The sequence below is a fragment of the Rhagoletis pomonella genome, unplaced genomic scaffold (genome assembly GCF_013731165.1).
Source record: "Rhagoletis pomonella isolate Grant_MI unplaced genomic scaffold, Rhpom_1.0 Rhpom_scaffold_00012, whole genome shotgun sequence".
NCBI lineage: Eukaryota > Metazoa > Arthropoda > Insecta > Diptera > Tephritidae > Rhagoletis > Rhagoletis pomonella.
Window position 1 is genome coordinate 5,590,318 of NW_023458566.1, and position 25,655 is coordinate 5,615,972.

At 33.5% G+C, this 25,655-nt stretch overlaps 1 protein-coding gene across 2 annotated transcripts in view; it reads left to right on the top strand.

Moving 5' to 3' along the window:
- Nucleotides 1-25,655, top strand: part of LOC118747720 (connectin) — a 137,377-nt gene that overhangs the window by 49,826 nt on the left and 61,896 nt on the right. For both annotated transcript variants that reach the window (XM_036481820.1, XM_036481821.1), the window contains exons 3-4: nucleotides 16,908-18,117; nucleotides 21,700-21,916. In XM_036481820.1, the coding sequence (XP_036337713.1) occupies nucleotides 17,185-18,117; nucleotides 21,700-21,916 (1,150 nt within the window). In that variant the 5' untranslated portion in view covers nucleotides 16,908-17,184. The remainder of the gene's footprint in view (nucleotides 1-16,907; nucleotides 18,118-21,699; nucleotides 21,917-25,655) is intronic.

Below are 25,655 nucleotides of genomic sequence, written 5' to 3' on the forward strand. Positions count from 1 at the left end.
TTTGATTGCCTAATCTTAGTTTGAACCAGCTAGCTCGAATTTTAAAACTAAATTTAAACCACAGAGGTTTCGGTGTTTAACTTGGCTACGTGCCAGAACAGCCTAACCCCACGCCGCTCAAAAGCACAACGAATCAATTCAAATGCGTTGATCAGCGGCCTGAAATGCCAGAACTTCAGTACCAATTGGCAGTGTGGGGTATAACCAAAGTAACCACTTTGGTAGAGCTGGAAACCCGGCGCCCGGTTGGAATGGAACTCCACATCGAACCAACCAAAGCCGGTTCTACCCGCATTTGGGTGTTAAACCACGGTCACCAAGAAGACTGACAAGCTTTTCCTAGGATCCTCGGGGTTGTCAAGCCCGTAATTCTACAAAAGTTTACACCACAGCTATATTTAACCGAGCACTAAGAATTTATAATTAGCGCTGCTTAAATAGAAAATATTTGAGTTTTTGGATCCAAACCTTTACGCCGTCCCCGGAGAAGATTTTTTTTTTTTATGTAAGTTAATATTGGAAGAGTCCCAGTAAAATTTTGAAAAAAGTGTAGATTAGTCTGTTACTTTTTTGTTATAGAATTTTCCTGTTGGGTTCACACTTAAATACGTGTCCCACATGGACATACATGTAGGTGCGCTTAAATGTATTAAAGCGAAAGAGGCATAATACATGCATATCGCATTTTAGTGTCACATGTGTAATAATTTCACTTTTCAGTGCTAAAAATATGTATGAAGTTGTGCACATTTATGTACATACATATGTATGTGTACTGTTATGATATAATTTCGTTCGGTTGCCTCCAAAGTGGGTTACTCTTGATATCGCTAACGTCATGTGAAGGCCAGGCAAAATTAATATCTACACACTAAAATATATGTATGTATGCGCATATTTATGTATCTGTTAGAATAATTTATTCATCCTGCCACCTTCATGCGGGCAGATGATCTTGTGCTATTTTCTCGCTACCAGCAGCACATTAGTATGTACGTATACATTTTTGTCAACAAACAAACAAAAATTCATATGCATATATACATATGTGCTTGCGGTGATGTATGAAAATCTCTAATGGTTACTGCAATATTTTTTATTTGGTTTGTTTTTACTGTTTTTATTAAAAATACACACCAATTTGCATTCATACATACGTATATTTGTGTAGGACATTCTTATTTGGAGTCATGTGACTTTGTTATTTCTAGCATAGTACATACATAGGTACATAAGTACAATGCATTGTGATTTGAACGAGCTTACATTTATCTGTATGTAAAAAGGAGGAAAGAGCATTTTCGTACTTGCATAATAGTTTTTATTATTTATTTAGCTCAATGCCTATTTTGATATGAATTTATACCAATATACATACATATGTATTAGCGTAATTGTTGTTAGGAATGAAGAAGATGTTTGTTGTTTTAGCTCTGGATGTTGGGCAGAAATTATACCACTCGAAGACATATTTGTAGGCATTTGTGCGCAGTTTAATTTATATTTGTGAATACTTTAAGTATTCAAGTACATAATAAACCAAGAGTTCATACAGCATGTTTTATCTTAATGTGCCATAATAGCTCAAACATGAATCATTTTGGTCTCGCATTATAACTACTTGTTACAACCATTGATTTGATCCGCCTGCATTTTTTCCATTTTATGATACCGTTGTGGAGCGATTTAACCGCGGTGCTGGAAAACATATAACCTTCTATTTGTTAAGACCGAAGATTTTTGACGAGCTTAGGTAAAAAAATAGGATGATAACGTTGTCTGCTTGTCGTCAAACCCGAACAGTGGCAGAGAACCTGTTCAACGCTTTAAATTCGCAAATTATCCAGTTATCGATATTTATTGGATTATCGAATCGAAGTTTTCGGAATTTTCAAAATATATCAAGCTATCGAAATTTCGATAAGTTTAAATAATTCGATGTATAACTATAACTCTGGATACTTCTAAAATTTTCGATAACCCGGTTATTTTAATAGCTCATATTTTTCGAAAGCTGTCGACAACTTTCGACAACTCTTTGCATTCTCCAAAAATTCGATAATCAGGGATAATTTGATCAACTTATTGAAATTTCGATAGCTCGGTACCTATATTTTGAAAATTCCAAAAACTTCGATTCGATAAATCAGTAAATATCGTTAACTCGATAATTTGCTAAAACTCGATGCATTTTGATAAATTACGTTAACTCTATAAATAATGATAATTCAATAAATATCGATATATTGATACGTTTTATTAAATTCACAAGTTTCGACAATCCTATAAGTTTTTATAGCTCGATAGCTATTCACAACTTTCGACAACTTAATCTCTGTTTCTATTAATTTTAAAAACTCAATAAACAGTCATTAATTTGAATAATTCGCTACGTTGCGATAATTCGATCAATTTCGATTACTATTAACTTCGGTGATTCGATAAATTTCGGAAACTTGATAGTTTTCGATAACTAAACTTTTTCGGACTGAATTTATTTCGAACTCTATCGGAAAATTTCAGTATATTTTCTTAAGCTTTCAGTTACCTTATGTAATTTTTATGTATTTCTCAATGTTTTAATTTTCGACGTTTGTCTTCAACTTTCTCTTCACTTTTTTTGTCTTAATTGTGTTTATCATTTATTTCCTCATCACCACATTTAATTTAACTAAGAAGTCTAATTTTAAATACGAAGCAAAACAAAATATGAAACAACTAAAATTAAATAGGTTGCAACAACAACTATACAAAAATACGGAAAATTTCAAACGACGATTTTTAACCAATTTTGAAACCATAACAACTCTCCTCATCTGCAGAAAAATTCCTTTCGAAAGGAGTTCTTGGTTTCAGCAGAATCGCAATATATAGATATCTGTGTCCTAGAATCCCTTGTGATGTACTTGCAAATAAAAATTGTTAGTGGACCAAAGTTCGCAATCAAAGCTAAATATTCTTAAAATATACTCTGCAACTATATGTTTTATTGTCCGATCAGTTCGTAATTTATTAAATATTATGTTACCAGGCAACTTCAAATAAGGATGCATCGTGGAACGATTTTCCGTCATCCCTTGTCAAATTTGGTTTGGAGACAATCCGGTTTCGGCGTTGTGCCATCTTCAGGGTCATTTTTCGAAATCGACGGAAAATCGTTCCACAAATACATCACACTCTTACCCTGTCGGAAACACAAACAACCAAAAAGAAGTTCAAATAAGGACTTACTATCGTAATAAGCTAGAATAGGCTAAAAATGATCTCCAAATTGCCGCAAAGCAAAATCAAATAACTGAAGTTACATATTTTACTGCTACATACGACAACTAAAGTGACCCACACTTACATACATATTTGTTACTCATACGCCATGTACTACGCACTAGTTATTTTGAATAGCTTCATAAACTTCAAATACAATGAAGGGTAGTCATAATTTATTTACTTCTAAATATAGTTGAGTCTATTTGTTAACTTATTTATATGTATGAGCTCTTATTATTTAACATATATACATATAAATGCAAATAAATATGCATATGCATATACATATGTATGTACATATGTATGTACTATGTATATGTAGCATATATCCATATGTGATAAAACCTTACCGTCTGCACAATTTTTTTATTACAGTTACGTATTTCTAGGTGGTATCATCTGCCTGAAATTGCTTTCTAAGAAATATGCAAGGAATTTCGAAAGGTCGTATGCATTTTCCTTTCAGACAATATATGTACAAAAAACGAAAAGAAAAACTTTGACTGCCAATAACAGCAGCTATGATGACACACTGTTTTTAGCATTCTTGTTTTGTTTATTCACAACTTCAAGCGGTAATATGCTTGGCTTTTCTTGAGTAGAGTCAGCTGCTCAGTAACTTAATATTTACAGACAGGAAAAATGTATGTAAATACATATGTATATGGGGCGTTCCATACCAAAATCAACGGGGTTCACACTTCATGTGTTTGATTTGTTTCAAATTTTTAGGGTTGAAGGATAAACATAAATAATTAATAAATATGAAATTTGAGCTTGATTAATATATTTCTAAAAACTTTACAGCACCAAAACAAATCGATTTAAAAGTTTTTCAAATATCGCGATAACGGGGCGAGGAAAAAATTTGAAAAAATTACACACACACATACACACATCAAAATTCTCTATGAAAAGAAATATTTAAAAAATTTTTTTTCTTGAAAAGTTTTTCACATAAAAATTTTTTGATAAAAAAAAATAGTTTTCGAAAATCACAATGGTAGCTCTGAGTATTGCGCAATATTTAAGTATAGTATTACCGGGTACACTATGGCTACAAAACTGCATACTCAAAAAAATTGTAAAAAACTAAAAAAAATTGCAAGTTTATAACTCACTCATTTTACTCAACTTCGGTATAAAAAAAAATCATAACTCAAATTACCATTGTTATTTTTTTAGTTTTTTTTTTTTGAGAAGCCATATTTTCAAAAACTAATTTTTTTATCAAAAAATTTATGTGAAAAAATTTTCAAGAAAAAAAATTAAAAAATTATTTCTTTTCATCGAGAATTTTGATGCGTGTAAGTGTAAATTTTTTCAAATGGGTATGGAACGCCCCATATACATATGTCTGAAATAAAGTTGCGTTGCGCTACCTTAAACGCACACTCACCTACTACCTCAGTTCCTCAGAATCTATAAGCTGAATCCTGTAAATATATATGTATGTGTCAGCGTGTGTGCGTTCATGCTAAAGTGAAAATATATGTATATGTACATATGTATGTACGTATATATTTATTCATATTACAGCTGTCATTGTCAGAATTTATGGAAATTGCAAAAATATTTGCAAACAATTTTCTACAAAATAAAAGCACATATTTCATTTCCGACAAACACATTCATGCATATTTATAAACACAAGACAGACAAAGCAAGAAAAAAAATAAAACAACAAAACCAACAAGGTGTAAATAAAAACAAATTGAATAAGAAAGCGAATGTAGCTGAGTGTGAACGTTTGCTGCGAAAACTTTGGCTGGCAAAGTATTGTTTATATCCACACATATTCGTATTTGTAGATATTTGTTCGAACTAACGCTTCCTTAGCAAATCTGCTCGCAATATATTCATACAAGTGCGCATATCCGAATGGAATGGTGTGATGTCAAATCAAAAGAGTTCGCACTTGAATGTGCGCGTTGAAATGGTGGAAATTAAGAGAAGATGGAGTTAGCAACTTTTTGCATCGGTGACATGAATTTGCTTATCTCAGGTAACTTAATATTGTACCAGATGTGGTCGCGGAGGTAAAGCGCAGGGTTGAGCGGGTAAGCAGGTGTGCGTCTATCTGCCCTATCTATCTGCTAGCTGTGTTGTTTATCTGGCACACGAGCTGACAGCCACTTGGAGTAAGTACTGACTTAGTTTGGCACTATGCGACTTTGAATTATATTATGTTTCCATAGCTACGTACATACATGCACATACATTAGGATGGCTCGCAAAAAATAAAAAAAAATAAACTTTTACAATCCCATCTTTTTATTTGCTCAAAATTGTTTTCGGAAGAAGTTAAGCGATAACGCGAGCAACAAAATTTTGCGACAGCGCGTTTGGGACCCGACTCTAAAAGGATTTTTTCGCATATATTAAGAATATTTCCTTAAAATTATTAATTTAATATTTGCCATTTTTTACTTTTATAGTAGCATTAGCAAATACCCGGCGTGCTTCATTGCGCCTTAAAAGTCTTTTTGTGTTGTTTGATACTTGTATTGTATTATTTCATTTATTTTATCAATTTAATTAAACACGATCTTTCCAACAGGTGGCAACCCTCCTCAAAAATATTTTCGGCAGTAAACTTTCCTAAACCTCTTCAGTATGATACCCATATTTCAGTATTTAATTTATCTTATAAATTATATTAAGTTCAAATTTTCATCTAAGACCTGCTAAAAACGAATGGCCTTAAAGTGAGTCAATGAATTTTATTTAAGGCGTTTTATTTTTGCAAAAAAAACCCCATTTAACTTGGAAATTTTATCAAATTGTATACTTTGCCTAGAAGTGGGGATGTCTAATGTTCACAAACACATGCATACATACATATATTACACATACATACGTGTGAGTGAAAGTAAGGAATGCATGCACGAATATTTGTGTAACTATTTTACACAAAACTTTTCTTTGAAGAATTTCAGTAAACAAATAACTTAAAATGAATTTCCTTTGATTTTTGTTTGCTATACTCGGAGATGACATCTCTTAAAAATGTTTAATCAAAATTTATATTAGGTAAATATATACAATGTATATGAGCTGTTTATTTTAAAAGTGGCATAAGTCATATGTATAGAGGAGAATATGCACCGCGACCTTGGATTCATTGTGTGAACTAAGTTTTAGGCAGTTCGTGTGGGTTCACAGCCTGCTGAAATGACCTATCAGTATATCTGTGACGTATCCTAAGCTCGTCTCTGAGAATGTCATTATCCTCCTAAATTTCTTGGAGTTGCATCGTCCTATAAGTAGCCGATCTGAGTTTTGCTAGTGGAATCTTCTAAGCAGTCACTCCTCCGCTCTTAAGCGGGACCGAAACGTATTTTCTAGAAATGGCTGGTTCTGTGCCACTTTGCTGTCTCGTTCAATTTTAGTAAGTTTTCGAACAACATTATAAGCATAAAGGCGAAAAAATTTTCAATACCGTATTTCTTTAAAATTTCTATAAAAATTTCAAATTTTAATATAAAATGCCTATTTCCTGCAAAAACTGTCACTCATTCCACAACTTTTATGCGTAATTCGATAATGAAATAACAATGGGATAATTTTTTTTTTTAGATTTTTTTTAATTATTGAAAAACTAGCAAATTTTGTCCTGCTATTACGCGAAGATTATGCATTGTTTCGAGAAAATGTTATGAAAATGAAAAATTTCAGAACAGAAATGGTTCGAATCGGCACAATTTTCGTAAAGTTATGGGCATTTAAAAATGGGAAAATTTTTTTCAAGTTTCAGTATTTCAAAAACAGCTGTACAAAAACATAAAAACAAAAATCTTTACGTAAGTCCTCTCGCAACTGGTACAACAACATACAAAATTATGAAAAATCGCTTAGGCCAAATGGTGTCCGAATTAGGCTGGAATGCCCCATATATGTAGATATTCTGAATATGATTAAAATAGAACCAGCAATGCCAATTAAAAAATATCTGATTACATAAATATGCCTATCGATTTTAGCCTGACCCTAGCGGCGTTGTCAAGAAGATTGGCAGGAGGGGCATTACGAACACACGCAAACCGAAATGTCATACATAGATACAAATTTAGACGGTCATTTATACTCGCCTAAAATCAAAACAAAGCCAAAATTAGGATAATGCTGTCATTTTTCTTTTTCTAAATTTTCAACATAAAAGCTGAATTTCACATACCGCAAACGTCAGCGTGATAAATAACAACAAATTTTGAAATATCTAATACAAAATGAATTAGTAGTATTAAATGTTTCTTTTTCATTTATAAATGTACGTATGTATGCGTGTATATGTGTACATAAAACCTCATTGAATTCAATTGAAATGAACTGAATTGCATGACAGCTCGGCGATTTATTACAAATTGCCTGCCATAACTAACTACCATGGCTGGCTATGTGCTTGGTCGCAAGCTTTGACGTCTAACTGTCACCGAAGGCAACAAATTGTGTGTGTGTACAGATAAATGTGTGTGTGTGTGTGTGTGTGTGTGTGTGTGTGAAGCGTGCGTTGCTAGCTGACAAAACAAAATCCCATAGCGACTCGTATTTTGTTAGTTTAACGCAACTCTCATACAATATTCATAAATTGCCAAAGCAAAAAACGAGAAAAACAAAATGGCAAAAAACAAATAAAAATAAATAAAATAATCGTAGCAGCTAAAAAGCAACAAAATACCAGTTATGTAGCATAAATTTGTGTGCAGGCGTGCGTGCGTGCGTGCGTGCGTGCGTGTGCATGCATACTCTTCGACTGCTGACTGTGTCATCATGATTGATGATGAAGCAGCCACGCTTGGCTTTATTTTATATGCAGGCAGCTCAAGCAGAGTTCCCGACCAGCCATCAGCGACATCATCATCGTCATCATCGCACACCAAACAGTGGCAGCAGCGAAACTGTACGTACACACAAGTAAATAGTACATATGCTTTGGCATACCACATGAATTGAACGGCGCGGCAAAGGCAACAACTACAACTACAACTATACCAACAGCAGTCATAACAAGATGATGAACTGTGCTGCGCCACAGCTTTGACGCGTCAAAAGCGTCACTCACAGCCACAGCAATAGCAACAGCTTTGTGATGTTGCAACTGCTGCCGTTGCTGTTATTGGTGAAGCGTTTGCTCGTATCTACTTCACTGTGGTTGATGTTGCTGACATGTTGTTGCTCTTTGTCATAGTATGTCTTTGTTTTTTTTTTTTTGTTTTTCTCTTTGTGTATGTGCTTTGTTTTGGCTGCTGACAGTAACTGTTGGCAAAATCCGTCCGCCTGACAACATTCAAGGCAAATCCTCTGAATGGCAGTCTATATATTAATATCTACATACATATGTACGAGCATTAGTTCGTTCCTCTGTCTATCCCTTTATCTATTTCGACTCACTGTCTCCTGTCTAGTATCAGTCAGTAAGCCTGTCCGTTCATGTGTGGCTGTGTCTGTTCGCACTCTAAGGTTTGCCACAGCGGAAGTGTCACCATTTGTCAAATGACAAAAATTGAAAACAATTTCCATGCAGATTACTCATACGCCATGGAGCAGCCATACTAAACTGCAGACAAACACACTTTTGCACATATATGTATGTATGTATTAGTTGCAGTATGTTAGTATGGATAGGTATATTTTGTGCATACATTTAGGCACACACACTTGACGCACAGAAAATATTTATGGCCAACAGGATATGCGTGCCTGTCAGCAAAATGCTTACACATAACGGTTACATATGTTCATGTGCTTTGTATTTTGGCAACTTTTGATCGCACGCACGTATACATGCGTACGTACGTATATGCTAAGGATTTGTTTATACGCTTAGGCAATTTGTTGTAAATACTGCTTGTGCTTTTTGGCAGATTTTCGTCGTATATCAACGGCATTAGGTCGTCAGATCGGAAGTGACTTTTATAAATAAAGCAATTTTCTCTTCAAGTTTCAATAAACGAAATCAAAGCAATCAACAATTTTGTGTTTATCCTTGGTAAAGACCATGATGGAATGATAAACTGTTAAAGCCCAAGTACAAATATGTTCCCCTTTTGGGCACACACAGGCTAGTTAAAGCGTTTTTGAAATTTGCTTGCATTGAGTATTTAGTTTAAACTCTATAAAATTTTGGTGGCTTGTTAAGACGATGCAATAAAGAAATTTATAGAAGTCATTTTAAAGCAAGATGTAACTACGAATAAAATCCCGTAAATAAAGAAATATCCAACGACCAGCATTTTACAGTGAAGGTGCAACCTAAATACCTTTTTCTTAGTAATTTTTCTTTTGTAATCGACTAATTGTTTAAACATTTCGATATTTAGTCACCCTTCATTGCTTCTCTCAGCAATGTGTTGACCGAAAAGTTTGTGAGTAAAAGTATTTGAGAATTGAGTGTGTAAAAACGCTGAGAAAACTAGATCAGGATACAAGTCCTGCAAAGTCCCTACCAGCAATAGGAGATTAGGTCTATAAAAAAAATCTGCCTAAATTTGTTTTGAGTTGTGCCTCGTTTGAAGGGCGAAAGGCGATATACATACATATTATGTAGTTTAGTTAATTCTGAGCAGGTATTTCATTGTTCTGAGTATTGTTGTTCTTTGCTTCAAGGAATACACTTTTTATTCCAGGCCTTCTGAGAATGACTAACTTTGATTAAAATATATATTTTTTTTTTCATGTGCATTATTCCTCATAAACTGATTTATGCAGCGACTAAACATTATTTGGCTAAGGGCTTAACATTATAGTTTTAACATAGAGTTTGTATCCTGGACTTCCAAGAATACCTTGTAAAAATATAGTTGTCTTTCGTTCTTATTGAAATAAATGCTGGAAACTAACTTTCAAAGATGAATTCATAAATACTCTACTATATTCTTTTCAAAAGAAAAGCAGTACGTTCATATATAAATATGTATGCTAGCGAAAGTATTCATGCACGTTGTATTTATCATAAACATACACACATATGTATGTACGTATGTAGTTCATGTAGTTTGGAAACTACTAAAGAACCCAGTCGGCAAAATGAGCAGCGCTTTTTTATAAAAGCGCTCAACATGGGCTTTTTCAATAAGGCCGTCTTTTTGCAGCTGTAAATATTAGAAGATTTACCGATAGCATTGAACATTCGAAAGCAGATGAGAAGGGATGGTTTACAAAGCAGCGAATAGATCGCTGTAGATGTGTCAGTAAACATAAGGCGCAAAGTTAAATTTGAGCGCTATTTCAAGTATTTCAATAGCTGGGAACAGCTTCGCTCAGCTCGGCTCTGCTTTATGTGTGAAGGTACCCTAAGGGAAACTTAATCCTAAGGACTTTGTAACTCTGGCCATTCCATACAAACTAGAAAGTTGTAAGGAGTCGAGCAAGGAAGGAAGAATATAAAGGCAGCCTCTTGTCCATAATTTTCCCAACTGGGAATGTTGACGTACTACACATACTTACATATACATATGTACATACATACATATGTACTTGTATATGCGTACATTCCTCTTATATTGTGTGGCATTATTTTATGGAAAAGTTTGATCGAAATCATTGAAGAAAGACAAATTGCTTTTCGCTGCAGTTATGTATATCAAACTGGGAGAACACAAACAAATCAAGCACCCACACAGCAAACACCCACATACTCATCTTATGGTGACACAGCTTTCAAGATATATAAAAGTATAGATGCTTTTATAGAAACATAGAAAACTATTTAAAAAAGATGTATGTATAAGGTTAAAAACCTGCGTATCTATATACATTAGGGAGCATCACTCTTAAAAAAAAAAAATCACTGTTTTTACATTGGTATTATAAAATGGTAAATATTTTAAGATCTCCGTAAAAATATCCTGGATTTACGCGAGCTGACCCGATTTTAAAATGCCTCCAAAATTTAATTATTTTTATTTTGTTGACAAAATTTTTACACAGAATTTGTATGCACACCTCTTAAGCTTAAACGCTTCTATAAACTGAGTTCATGTATATTATTTAAATATTTAAAAACTAATCTTATTTATAAGAAAAAAAAATGGTTTGAGGTATTTTCAAATCAGTCCAGATCGGGTAAGCCTAAATATTTTTTCCAAAATATTTCGGCAGAAGTCTTAAAATATAGTAGATTTTATAACTTCGATGGAACAACCAAAACGTTTTTTGGTGAGGCACCCTAATATTTATGTTTACATAATATGCACAGTTGTATGCATATGTTTTGTTGTCTACTGTTTTCATTCAGTTTCTTTCACAAAGTCGGAATAACAGAACACGAGTAAATTTTTCCTTTGGAGTTGGAACTTTTGAATATATTTGAATATATTTCCATATGTAAATACATACATATATAGGTACTTACATATTTACATAATTGGATACTCAAAAGCTGTTTATGTTTGTTTATATATATCAGTATATATAGTATGTATGCAAGTTGATGGAAATCAATCAATTGCATTTGCGTATGTGTATGTGAATGTATTCGGATGAAGTCTCATCCGTGAAAGTAAATAGTTCGCAATTCTTCCATTTGATAATTTTTTTAAAATTATTTTAAAAATGTTGCAAAAGGCCAGAAAAAATACAGTTCTAGATTCTGCAATCAACTTTTTTTTTGTAATTGCGTATTTATGTTGTCAAAAGAAAATATTTTTCTTATATATCTGTGTATATTAGGGTGCCTCACCCAAAAAAAAAAGAATTGGAAAACTATTAAGATTAACGTGAGCGGGGCCGTTTTGAAAATACTTTCAAAAATCTGGCCGTTTTGAATCCACTGGTATAATTTTAGCAAATTTATGCAGACACTCAATCATCTGCAAAGATATTTTCGAAAACTCGATTTTTTGAAGTATTTTAAAACCCGTGCGGCCCCGTTAATCTTAATATTTTGCCGAGATATTTTGGCGGAAATCTCAAAATATAATAAATTGTCTTATTCCGATAGAAAAACCGCACCGGTTTTTTTAATATATATTGTGATACACCCTAATATGTATGTACAAAAAACTTTGAAATTTAAAGACTTTGGGGCAAGATTTTGTAAAATTTGTCTGAACCAGAACAGTTATATTAATTATTTCAATAAGGTACTCACTCATATCGATGAATGCCTAAAACGCTCAATGCAACAGCTTCTATCACTGGAGTCTCCTCAATGTAAGGGCGTTTACAGCAAAACATATATGGTAGCTGAGGTTTATCATTGGCCTAAACCAACCCGAGTTATTAACGAATAGCATATTTATTTAAAGAAATTATAATCTGTTTCTTCTGTTCAAAATTTCGTTCGGTATAAATTAAACTTTATGTAAAAGCTCTAAACCAAAGCGATTAGGTCGGCATCAAGCTTAGGTTATTTAGATTCCCTTCATGCTGCTGCTTTATATACACAGTTTTCATGTGTAAGACAAATAATATGACAAGGATACAAAACAAGAAAAAAACATATGAATAGAATATGTGCGCCGAGAGTTAACCCACCCCTTACATGCATATATGCTTTTAAAATTCGTATGTACTACATATTATTTGTGTTCATACATGTCTATATATGGACATACATACATATATCTTATTAAACATCTCCACTGGCATACACATAAATGAATTGTCTATTTTCAATATTCTTTTGTTGTCTTGCTGTCTGACTTTAATCTATTATTTAAGTATCTGTTACTTCCAACTGGAAATTTCGCTTTCATATTTGCTCTGTGGCTGTAAGCCTCAATTTCTCTATTGTTTTTTGATGCCGAAGCTGCCATTTCAGTTATAAGAAATTCTTAGAAATACAATTTTCTCTGTTTTATATTTCACATATGCTTAAAACTGGTTTTCTTCGTTTGTGACTTACTTACTACACTTACTCCGAACACAACGGCATCGTTGAGTGGCGAAAAAACAACTACTATTCACTGTAGGTATAAATAATAAAACAATTTATTCATATTTTCTCAGAAACATTTCACATTTCTCAAGCAGCAATATGATGGATCAGAATTTTAGCCTTATGCAGAGTATACAGTAAAGCAGCCATTGACAATATGCTTATTTGAAAATTAATACATACATGAAATATTGTGTATGTGTATAGGATTTTTCTGTCATTAACTCATAGGCAACGACTGGTGCAAAAGTACCCACACATGTTTGCTGATATATTTGAAATGTAAATTTAAGCAGCAAACAAAAAATAATAAAACAAAAATATTGTTAATTACTACAAGAGAGGTGGGCGTGGTTATCGACAAATTTCGCCAACATTTAGTACTAACCTAAATTATACGAAGAGCAACTTCGGCACCGAATTTCGTTTAAATATTTAAATTTTTTGATGAGTTTACAAACAGACACGGCTGAAGCAATTCATCGTGTCATTCTGAATATTTTGATATATATGTATGTATGTATGAAGAACGGGCTCGCTTATCTGCATAAACCGTCTTTATGTGCATTAACTCATGCATTATCCTCTTTCAAATGTGAATAAACAGCTGAAAAAATGAGTAAAAATTTCGCGCATTTGTTCGGGCATCGAGATATGGGTAATTTTGTGTACATAATTATTTCATAAAAGCTATGAAGGTCTCCAGTGTAAGAGTGATATGTTTGAAAATTAGGTAGTTCTACCTTTAAGTTGAGTAATACTTGTTTCGTCCCCTAATCGATGGGACCACTTTCCAAAGTCAGCCTACCATTATTCACTCAAAGTTGTGTGTCGGAACACGGTATGACTTATATAGGAACTGCATCCCGTCATAATCGCTTAGGCTTCACGCCTGCTTTGCTTGGAATTTTGTTTTTCTCTTTATTTTATTTTCTGTGACTTGAAAATATTTTTCACTATAAGAAAGTACTAAAATTCGATTACATTTGGGTTAACGAAAACGAGAACTGTGAAAAAATATTAACCAAATTATTGAATAAGCATATTTAAATTTTTTATTTTGTCTTATCTGGATTTTTTATATCCAAAACTGAAGTATTGTATTCGAGAGTTAATGGAAAAATATTTATAACTTTTCAATAGCAAAAGTAACAGCACGAGAGCATTACTAAATGATGAAATATGTTCGCAAGATAAGTTTCTAAAAAAAGGAAATAACGACAATAAAAAAAAGAATCTTAAAAATTTTTCAATTCGTTTCTGTATCAGGCATATGTTTTCTTACTCTGGATTGTGGCACTCTCCAAGTTCGTAGCTAACAAGGGGATTGAAAAGAAATGCTAATTATTTTCGAATATTAAGTAAAAATGATTTATTTAAATTTTGTTGCACAAAATTTCACCTTATATACATAGTTAATTATGATCGAAAAAAAGATTGTTTGCGAAGAGCAAAATATGGTTTTATTATTCCGTCAGCAAATGAAATAAACTGTTCTCACAAAATCATTTTTTTTTTGTTGCGAAATTCCTTGAAGTCATCTCCACTACAAACTTCTTATGTAAAACTTCAACTGTATTCGTTAGCTACATATGTTGACTTTCTTTTTTTGTACATAAGACTGTGATATTTTAACACTAAACAAATATTTAACAACCAATTTTCATGTCCCACTACTCAACAATAATTGAAATTCCATTTTGAGTACAACTTTCTTATTAACTATCATTCTACTTAAATACACCAGAGGAGCGCTAAAAACTGCAATAAATTAAAGCAACCAAATATTCCATTGTCCAGTTCGGCAATGCCAACTTTTGCAAAAAAAAGTCACCAAAAAGTAGCCATTATTAGAGCATTATTCAATTGAAGCGCACTTAGGCGAACACAGAAATTGCAGAAAAATTAACCATAACTACAATGAGTGAATAAACGGTATGCAGTCAAAAGTTAATAGATATTGGTTTGCAAAAAGGCAGCTGTTTGTTATTTATTGTCGTCGACAATCGAAATGCGCACAAACAACTATTTAGCAACACAATTTATGGAATGCAAAAGCAAAGTGTGATTGTAGAGTGGACGTTTTGTACAAAAAAAATATATATATTTTATAACTTTTTATTTTATACCCAGCGAGCGCAAGCTCTAGGTACGAATTATATGTTATTTTACTATGCTTCCAAAGCAGTTTTAGGCCTATTTTCTACATACATATTCGTTTGGTGCCTTCTTGTGTCCGAAGAAATACTGATTCATCTGCAGGGAAGGCTCCCAGTTCGATTAAGATGCTTCTGACGGACGCATATGACGCTGATTTCGTAGAGCTAGGCACCAAAGGTCTCGGCGTCTGTATGTAATTGGCTCGAATAATTGGCGGAGCTCTGTGTTGGAATGTACATAAAATAGTGTATTTGTACCTTATCTACTTTAACCTTAAGGAAAGGTCTGAAAGTAGTAAAATTGTACTTATTTTCACAACTTTCACAAGTTTCGCAACTTCATGCGTTTTCATATATTTTCGCAATCTAAGATTGGAAATAAGGAAAAATATGGCACAAATTTTAGGGTCAAATTCAAGCTGAACAAATCTGCTCTAAGGACTCTTATCAAAGTGATCATAGCTCCTGTTGACGCTTTGATCTAATGGTAACACATATCCTATGCCCAATTTATAGAAACCATAAAGCATTTTAAGCTTGAGAAAATTAAAAGTGTACTCAACATGTATTTTTGGGATTTTCGTAGCCACTTCTAAAGCTCTGTTTTTTACTACGTCTTTTTTAAGTAGTTTGCCTTATTAAGATACCTATGCCTATAAGTGCATTGGGTACATGCACCAAGTGTGATTCCGCTCCGAGGTATCCATCTATCTTTTGTTTGATTTTTACTTTAATTTCTTATATTGCCTTTGTTGTTGCATTTCTGCTCGCTGTTGCAATAATTTATGAGTGTCATAAATCTATGCAAAAGGAAACAATTTTAAGCAATTTAAAGAGAATACAAACGTTGACTACAAGGCAAACAATGGTCGAAAGTAAGACGAAGAGGCTGGCAGAAATATATATCGTATATACTAACTATGTATATGCACATCTGTATGCACATTAAAAAGAATCATAGAAAACAGAACAAAGTGTTGCAGATAACAGCAAAGCAAAATCAGCAATTGTTGTGTCCTTTTCATGCCATAGAGGCCTCCACACAACGCCGTACGGTCACACTCGCACAGCGGGTAGTTAGTCTACATAAAATAAATAAAAGTTATGGTGCAAATAAATGAAATTGCAAGCTTTATTCGGGCTCTTTGGTGTTGTGATTGAGGTCCGCAACGCGTTGAAGTGAGCGGAATGAATGGCAATGGTGTGGGTCGGCCGGCTCGTCGAATGCTCTGTGGGCGCTCGTAAGTCAAGTGGCATGTGCTGAAAGTTGGTGTTGCCTGTATATATGTATGTATGTATGTATATGGCGAAATATATAAAGTATGTTTGTACATATGTATGCAACTGATTTAAATGGAAGCGCAAAATAGTTTTAGCGGTCAATGTTTAGAACTGCGTGCACTGCTTTTGCTTGTTGCCGCTGTTGATTGCTCTTCTACTTTCTTTATTTGCTCAACAAACTTTTGCGTAAGTAAGTGAAATTATAGCCACAATAAGTAAAATAATTTGAAGACTCATAAACATGATTTTTTTTATAACAAATGCAAATACCTCAACATTTGAATTAATACCTTTTTATTTATCTTTTCTTCCATTTGCAGATAAACTTTGAAAGCTTGAACGTGTTTTGCATTCAAACGTGCTATTAGCTCAATACAAGCGTGCAAACAGTTACTAGGTCTAAGAAAGCAATCAATCAACTATTCAACCAACCCACCAAATTTCCCACTTACAACAACAACCACAACAACAACACCAACAACAACATCAACTCAACTAGGACTCATTTCACGCCACTTTCTGCTCAAATCAACGCATCACCACACCCCATCATCTGCCAAACAAGTCCTTCAAGCGCAAGTGGTGTTCAATCTCAAAATGTGGCCGTCTCACTGTCAACGGCGGCTTATGCTGCTTGCCATCATGTTCGCCTGCCTTGCCTGCCTCATTGCGCCGGTAGCGTCACGTTCGCGTGACAAAGAGGGCCGTCGACGTAGCGATCGCCTCTCAGCTGCCTCTTCCACCTCCGCGTCCACCTACTACAACAGCAATTATGCGGGCGTATCCTCCGCTGCCACCAGCTCATATACGGGCCCCATGGATGCGACCGGCTTTTGTGTGCGTCGCCGTGACATGAAATTGATGTGCTATTGCACACCTGATGAGAATCATGTGCCCGTACAAAAGGCAGAGTGTTGGGTGTTCTCCGATATTTTGCTGCAGAATGATACCACTTGGTCGCGTTTCTTTCAGCAGAAGCGCTTGCGTGAATTGAAATTTGTTATACAAAATCATGGCCGACTTGATTATATACCCACAATGGTATTTGAGTCGTTAAAGAATTTGTCCAGCATAATTATCGAGTATTCGCAAGTGGATGTGGTGAAGAGTAATGCATTTGCTAATCTACCCTACCTGGAGCGTATCATATTGACGAATAATCATATTGTGGCATTGGCTCAAGATGCCTTCGCCAATCATATACGCTTGCGTGAATTGAATTTGGAACACAATCAAATCTATGAAATCGATCGTCATGCTTTCCACAATTTGCCACAATGTGAACGTCTTTTCTTGAACAACAACAATATCTCTAGCTTGCATGACAGCCTCTTTGTGGAGATGCCACATTTGATATACTTGAATTTGGCTTACAATCAAATTTCCGTGTTGACCAGTGATATCTTTAAGGGACTGGGTAACCTGAATGTGCTGAAATTGTCGCATAATAATATCAACTTCATTGGCGATACTGTATTTGCGGAGTTGTGGATTTTGTCGGAGTTGGAATTGGACGACAATCGAATTGAGGTGAGTTGTGAAAGTGGTTAGTTAAAAAAATGTTGAGTCATGCACGTGGAGCGAAACATATGAAGTGCAGAAGCGTCATATGAATAACTTTATGTCTCAGATTTTGATGAAATTTGGCAAAATTATTGTACATACTCCAGGGCCGGATTGTGAGCTCGATTTTGGGGGGTAAATAAGAATCAAAAAATTTTGTACGCCCAAGTATGATAGACAAATTATTTATTATATTATATATTGTTTATAAATGAATTATATTTTTAAAAACCAAATGTTTGGAATCATATGTTTTTGAGCAGAATACACCGTAGTAATTTTAAAATTTCAAGATTACATTTCTCGACGGAAAAGTAAGATATTCGAGCTAATTTGACGGTGTGCTTTTTTAAAACCTTCATGCCAACTGTCAAGGCCCTTATAAGGGGAGGTAGGATTCTATATTGTAGGTTGCACTTGCTGACTACTCTGTTCGTCTATATACTCGCTACATCAGTGTGGTGTAACCCTGCATCACAGCATTTGACCTATAACCGTCACCAATTGAAAGTCGTTCCATCAGAGCTATCATAACTAATGAGAGCCTGATCACGTGCGTTCGATATCTAAAAAAAATGATTAGGATAAATTCCTTGGGGGATAGTGATCATTCAGTATGCGTTACAAATTCATTGAGCACGGTTTCCGTGACCCTACCCTTGAAAAAAGCTTGCTGCTGTGTCGCAAACTTTTTATCTTCATCCTCCTCAATACTTATACAGCTCTATACGACGATATTGTTACAGGTCTGAAGTCCTTAGGCTTCTTATGGGTTTTGTTTCATACTTTTCAATATTTCCAATTCCAATAATTGCTGTATGTTGTTTCTAAGTTAGTACGTTTTTTTTATTTTCGGGCCACATCTTATAATAATGATATTTGAAAATGTTAACGAAACGGATGTTGGAAAAAATGTGTACTTAAATTAACAAATTTTGTTATTAAAATATGATGTAGTGAAAAGCTGCCTTATTTGCTACATACTATTTTAAGTTTCAAAATTAAATTTTAATTTTAAGTTCTTCGCTATATTTTTATTTCCACAGCATAAAAAATTATTTAAGTTCGCTATTTGCACGCAAGCATAGTAAAATTTAATTGTAGTTATAATAGCCAAAAATTTAGTTCTTTAAAGAAATTAAAATCACAGCTCCGCATTTATGGGGCTTAAGTACAGAAACTATAATTTTTGAGAAATCATAAAAAAGCTATAACCACTCCTCGACTGCAGAAAGACACAAACACAAATATATGTACATAAGTATTTATATGTTAATAGCAACGCGCTAACTCGACCATATAAACTCCCCTAAATCCATTTTACTGCTTAAGCATTTCGACTTGTACGCGTACATATATACATATGTATGTAGAAAAGTATGTAGATTGGCATGAAATTACACCTCCCTTTAGAGCCATTTACGAGCTTGGCGCGCACACAAAGCAAATTTGCCGGTCATTAAATTATTTAATTGCTGCCAAAAAGTGTAAATTTTCTGCTTTTTCGAGTAAACCTACTTCAAGTTTCAGCAAACAATGCTATTAGGTGACTTAATCACTCACTCGCTTTCCGCCCACCACGCCTTGGCATTTTTAGCATTTCTATGCAGCCCACTTGGCCGCTAAGGCATTTCTAATGTGAACTAATTATTTCCTAATTAACACTGGACATGCACCGACTTGTCTATTAGCTGGACTTGTCGAACTATATAAGAGAAGTGAATATTTGCCAGCCAAGTGATGGTCGGTCACTCTTCTTTATTAACTGTCAGGTGGCATGTCTAACCCAAATAAGCTACCCTTTCTTACCTGCGTCTAACATATTTATTTGTACATCCATCTGTCCTATGGTGAGGATGAGGATAATGAGGTTTAGTGGAATTCTGTGCATAAGTAAATACCGCTGAAGACTAGGTTATTTAGTAGATGTATTTGGTAACTGAATAAGAAGGTTTCTAAAAATTGAATAGGTAAGTTTATGAATTATAGGAAATAAAATACATATGTAGGCAAGTTCACTAAAAAGCAGTAGTAAAATTTTCAAATAGAAGTAAAAAAAATAACGCTAGTAAGGGCTATAGTAGAGCGAATCCTGCTAATTTATTATATTTTCTTATGAAGACTTTTAATTTTTTTTTCAATACCATTTCAATGCATTGGAAAAAATATATTAAAAGCATAGTTTTGCAAGTAAAAATATGTTATATTAGAGGTACGCTGCCCTTATTCAGCGTTGGAACGCACGCTTAGATCACCATTCGCCTATTGTGATACCGTAATAGCTACTCCACATACTTTTTTCTGAAGATTGTGTGCCCAATGCGCCGATGAAAATACAAAAGTATTTAGATATTTATCTTGCAGTAAATAATTAAGTTTTCTTCTCATATGGCGCTGCAACCGCCTACGTAATTTTGAACGAGTTCAACAAAGCATGCCAGTTATATCTCTTCTTTGGCAACAAGAAATGCCAAGTCAAGACAATTCTACCTCCGCTTGGTCTTTACGTCGCAGAGGAGGCATCCGTCTTTCTCTTCTACCGCCAGCGGATACTACAGAAATACACTAAATACCGAGTTTGGTAGTACCTACATATGCACATACTTTAACTTTTGCATTTTACATACTTTAGTATTAGATACTTTTTTACCTACTGAAATATCGCGTACAAAAGTACCTAGGAAGATTGGCATTTAAAAATCCCTCACAGTGCTCCACCAAGCCAACACAGAGCCCAGGGACTTTATGGCTGTACACCAAGAATTTTTTTTTATCCAACTTGTCTATGTTATCGATTTTTACCACTCTCATAATTTCTAATAAAAAATGTTTTAAACTAGAACAGAACAGTATCAATTTTTGATACGCTTTATGTGGAACAGCAGCAAATGTCTGACATCTATCTTGTTTCAGTTTGGGCATGTAAAGAAAATCATAACACTATAATTCAGAAGTGCGTTCTCGTATAATAATATTCACAAGTTGTCATCTTGTCTGCTATCCCTTCAGACATATGTATGACTATAGAAAAATCAAGAGGGCATTAAATAGAAGTGAAATTCAGAGGAAACCAAAGTCAGACACCCTTGCCATGTCTGGTGTAGCAGTGCGTATACGCAACATTTTATTGTGTCTGACAACTAGCACTCTTTTGATGCGTACTATGTATGTGCGCATAATGCGTATACAAAAAGTAGGTACTTGATCTACAAACATTGCTGAGTGGTGTTGAAAAGTTGACACTTGTATACCTACATATGTATGTAAATTGTATACATACATGTGCCATGCCCTCGCTTGGAACTACATATGCATATGCGCACCAACATAAGACCAGGTTGAGTAGACTTCTAGATACATGCATATTTATGTATATAAGGGCGCGAATCAACACATTAGTGCACCATATGTAGAAACAAATATTTCAAACAAAACAGAGATTTGGTGAATTTAATAAAATCTTAATAATTGCTCACTACTGCAAAAATGCAAATTACTTTAGCACCGCTTGAGCAGTTAAATTACACTTTTCTACCTCTTCAATTACAGCGCATTTCGGAACGTGCTCTCGACGGCTTGAATACTCTCAAAACGCTGAATCTGCGAAATAATTTGCTAAAGAAACTTGACAACGGCTTGCTACGTGGCACACCAGCACTTCTGTCGATCAACGTACAAAGCAACGATTTGGAAACTTTGACATTTTATACATTCCAGCCAATTATGGATAATTTGGTCAACAGTACAAGTGAACTGCTGCTGTCAGGTGAGTTTAATTTAACACAAGTTACAAGTTTCATTAACTATATACATGCATACATATACAAATATGTGCAATAGAAGAAGCCAAGCATGTGAATACGTTTAACAACTATTATTTCCAATGTATGACCCTTATGTATGTATGCTTAGCGAAGCAACCTACAGACTTACATACATATGACCATTAAAATATTGCGCAATCAGCACACCAATTCATTCAAATTTTTATGTCCGTACAAATGTACATACATATGCATATACGAGTATATTTATACATCCACAAATGAAAATATGGGCGTTCCATACCAAAATGGACGGGGTTCAAATTTAAGCTTGATTAATACATTTTTAAAAACTTTACAACACAAAAAAAAAAAAACAAATCGATTTAATAGTTTTTCAAATATCTCAAGAACGGGGCGAGGAAAAAATTTGAAAAAATCACACATACACACATCAAACTTCTCTATGAAAAGAAATATTTTTTAAATTGTTTTTCTTGAAAAATTTTTCACATACATACTTTTTTATAAAAAAAAAATAGTTTTTGAAAATATGCCATCTCAAAAAAAATAAAAAAATAAATAAAAATGGTAGCTCTGAGTATTGCGCAATACTTAAGTATAGTATTATTTGGTGCACTCTACAATAATTTGAGTTATGAATTTTTTTACACCGAAGTTGAGTAAAACGAGTATAATACAAAATTTAAAAATTTTTAAAATGTTTTTTTCGAATTTTTTTTCAGTATGCAGTTTTGTAGCCCATTATGTTTTACTGTAATAAGGTGTAATTTTTAAGCGATTGTAAAACTGGCACAAATTTTTTTTTTAATTTTCTTTGAAAACGGCTTTGCGCATTTTCTTCCATAAGAAAAAAGCGCAAAAAGCCGTCAGCATAAAACATAGTAAAAATCAACGCAATTTCGCAGTAGCTTAAAACTTGCACTTCATCATACTAAAATTTAATGGGCTACAAAACTGCATACACAAAAAAATTCTAAAACAAAATAAACAAAAATATTTAAATTGGTAATTTACTCATTTTACTCAACTTCGGTGTAAAAAAAACTTCATAAATCAAATTATTGTAGAGAGCACCCACTGTAATTTTGTTCAACTTTTTATTGAGATGGCATATTTTCAAAAACTAATTTTTTTTTTCAAAAAATTTGTATGTGAAAAATTTTTTAAGAAAAAAAATTTTTAAAATATTTATTTTCATAGAGAACTTTATTGTGTGTATGTGTGATTTTGTTTCATCTTTTCTTCGCCCTGTTAAATCGATTTGTTTTTGTTTTTGTGATGTAAAGTTTTTAAAAATGTATTATTCAAGCTCAAATTTCATACTTATTTATTATTTATGTTTCTCCATCAACCCTAAAAATTTGAAACAAATCAAACACATGAAGTGTGAACCCCGTCCATTTTGGTATGGAACGCTCCCTTATATATATCCACAAATGAATATATATACATATGTATATGTATGTGTATATAAAAAACTCTTTCAAATATCTAAGCTGACGTGTCACTTGTACATTTGTTAATATGTATGCTAATATCCTCTGTCCTATGTCTAGTAATTATAGTCGCTTGAAGTTGTCGACAGCTAGGCTACCACTGCTTTCGCGCTCTGTACGTGCACGTCATGGCAGACACTAAAATGTCAGCTACTCGTAATTTTCCTGCCACCCATCCAACGATCACACGTGTTTTGCATACAAAATGAACTTTAATGTGAATGTCGTTAGACGAGGAGAAGGATAGTTAGCTAGACTTCAAGGGGTGCCTGAAAAATTCCACAGCTTTTAAAGTAAAATTAAGAAATTGCTGCGACTGTATTTTAAACAAGTAGAGGAAATTATTGCAAATCATACTAAAAACTTGTATCTCGGATGCCAAGTTATTCTCAACCAACTTATTTAACCAACTCACACACATTCGCATCATCACAATCCAGTTAACTAACTGGTCAGTTATGGCATCAAATATAACCAGTTAATATACTAGGTAAATATTTAGCATGTTTATTGACTAGTTGGATTTTAAGTGCAGAGCTATTGCAAATGCTTCCATATATCTACACACATACATATGCACATGCATACTTCATCCATACCACTCTGATGACAGCTCAGTGTACGTGATGTTAAGAATTGCAGTCATTAAGGAAATGTTGAATCGTCATTGGTAGAGTGAACATTTCCGTTGACATTTAGCACTTGCAACGATTTTCATAGCGCTATGCGGTGACCAATATATGTATTTATGTATGTACATATGCATAACGTGGCTAGCTAGATGTGTAGGTGAATAAGTACGGACATACACATATGCGTGCTATTTACTAACGTATGTATGTATATGTAAATTTAATTTAGTACAACAAACAACAGAACCTCTTACAAAAAAGTATCTAACACATATGTACACACAAACACTAAACTTTTTAATGTTCTTCACTGCCGTTTGTAGTCAATTTTCTAAGCAATTATACTTCAACACTTTCAGGTGTTTAAGGTTTCAAAAAGTTTATGAAGGTTATATAGTATAAAACTCTGACTGTTATTTGATTATAGATTTTAAGTGTTTTTGATTGCGTAGTCGAATAGAAAATTGACTTAAATTTTAATAGAAATAATCACACAAATCGTTACGTTTTGTTCGTGTGAACTCTTACAAAAGCATGTAAATAAGTATTAGGGTCATAACCAATTATCTGTATGTAAGCACAAATGTATGTTTGTAGGTATGTTTGTGAAAATTAGTCATGCAATGATTGCAGCTGACGCTTCTCATGCAAACTTTACAATCAGCTGAAAATAGCAGAAGCCCAAAGGAACCAAACCACTCTTCGACACAACAATGCTGTTCAGGCTAATTTCTAATTTTACTAAATGTTTTGTAATTTTCCAAATTCATGTCTGCCGCCTGCCTGCACATGTGCCGTAGGCCCTAAGCAATTTCCATAAAATTAAATGCGAATTCATATTAATTTCAGCACATGCAAAGCATTTTGCTATGAAAATATGTACATATTTACCCATACATACATATATATGTACAGTGACTCAGATAAGTGTTTACGTGCTAAACTTTTTTTTTTGTTTTTCTATAAAAATATTGGTCACTAAAAACTATAAAAATAAAAGTTTAAACTTCATTTTTTATTCATTAAGGAAAATTCAAAAAATTTTCATTAACTTTCGCAATATTTTATATGAAACTTTTTGAACATTTGTATGCATTTTATTGCGCATACAATTTTAGTCTAAGTTTCAAGCGTTTAAAAAATCGCGTTAAATTTTAATATATTTTTTGTGGCCGCTTTAGCGAATTTTTATATAAAAATTTTTGAAATTTTGTTGCGAGCGGTCTTGCGCATTTTATTTGAAAAGAAAATCAGTTTATATGAAAAAAATACAAAAATCCGTCAGCAAAAAAAAATATATATCCATTTACAAATTCCATGCGATTTTTTAAGAGTAAAATTCTATGCGCTATAAAACTGCGTAACTAAAAATGTTCTTAAGATTCTGATTGAAAAGTTCAAAATTTTTAAGAAAATTTTTTGAATTTGTCTAAATTTGGTATACAGTTTGAAACTATGATTTATATGGTTTTTAAAAACAACTTGGATTATATTTATATAGAAAAAGAAAACAAAAAAAGTAACTTGAAAAACATTGTGAATATTTAAAAAAAACAACTCAACACGTGAACACTTGTTTGAGTCACTGT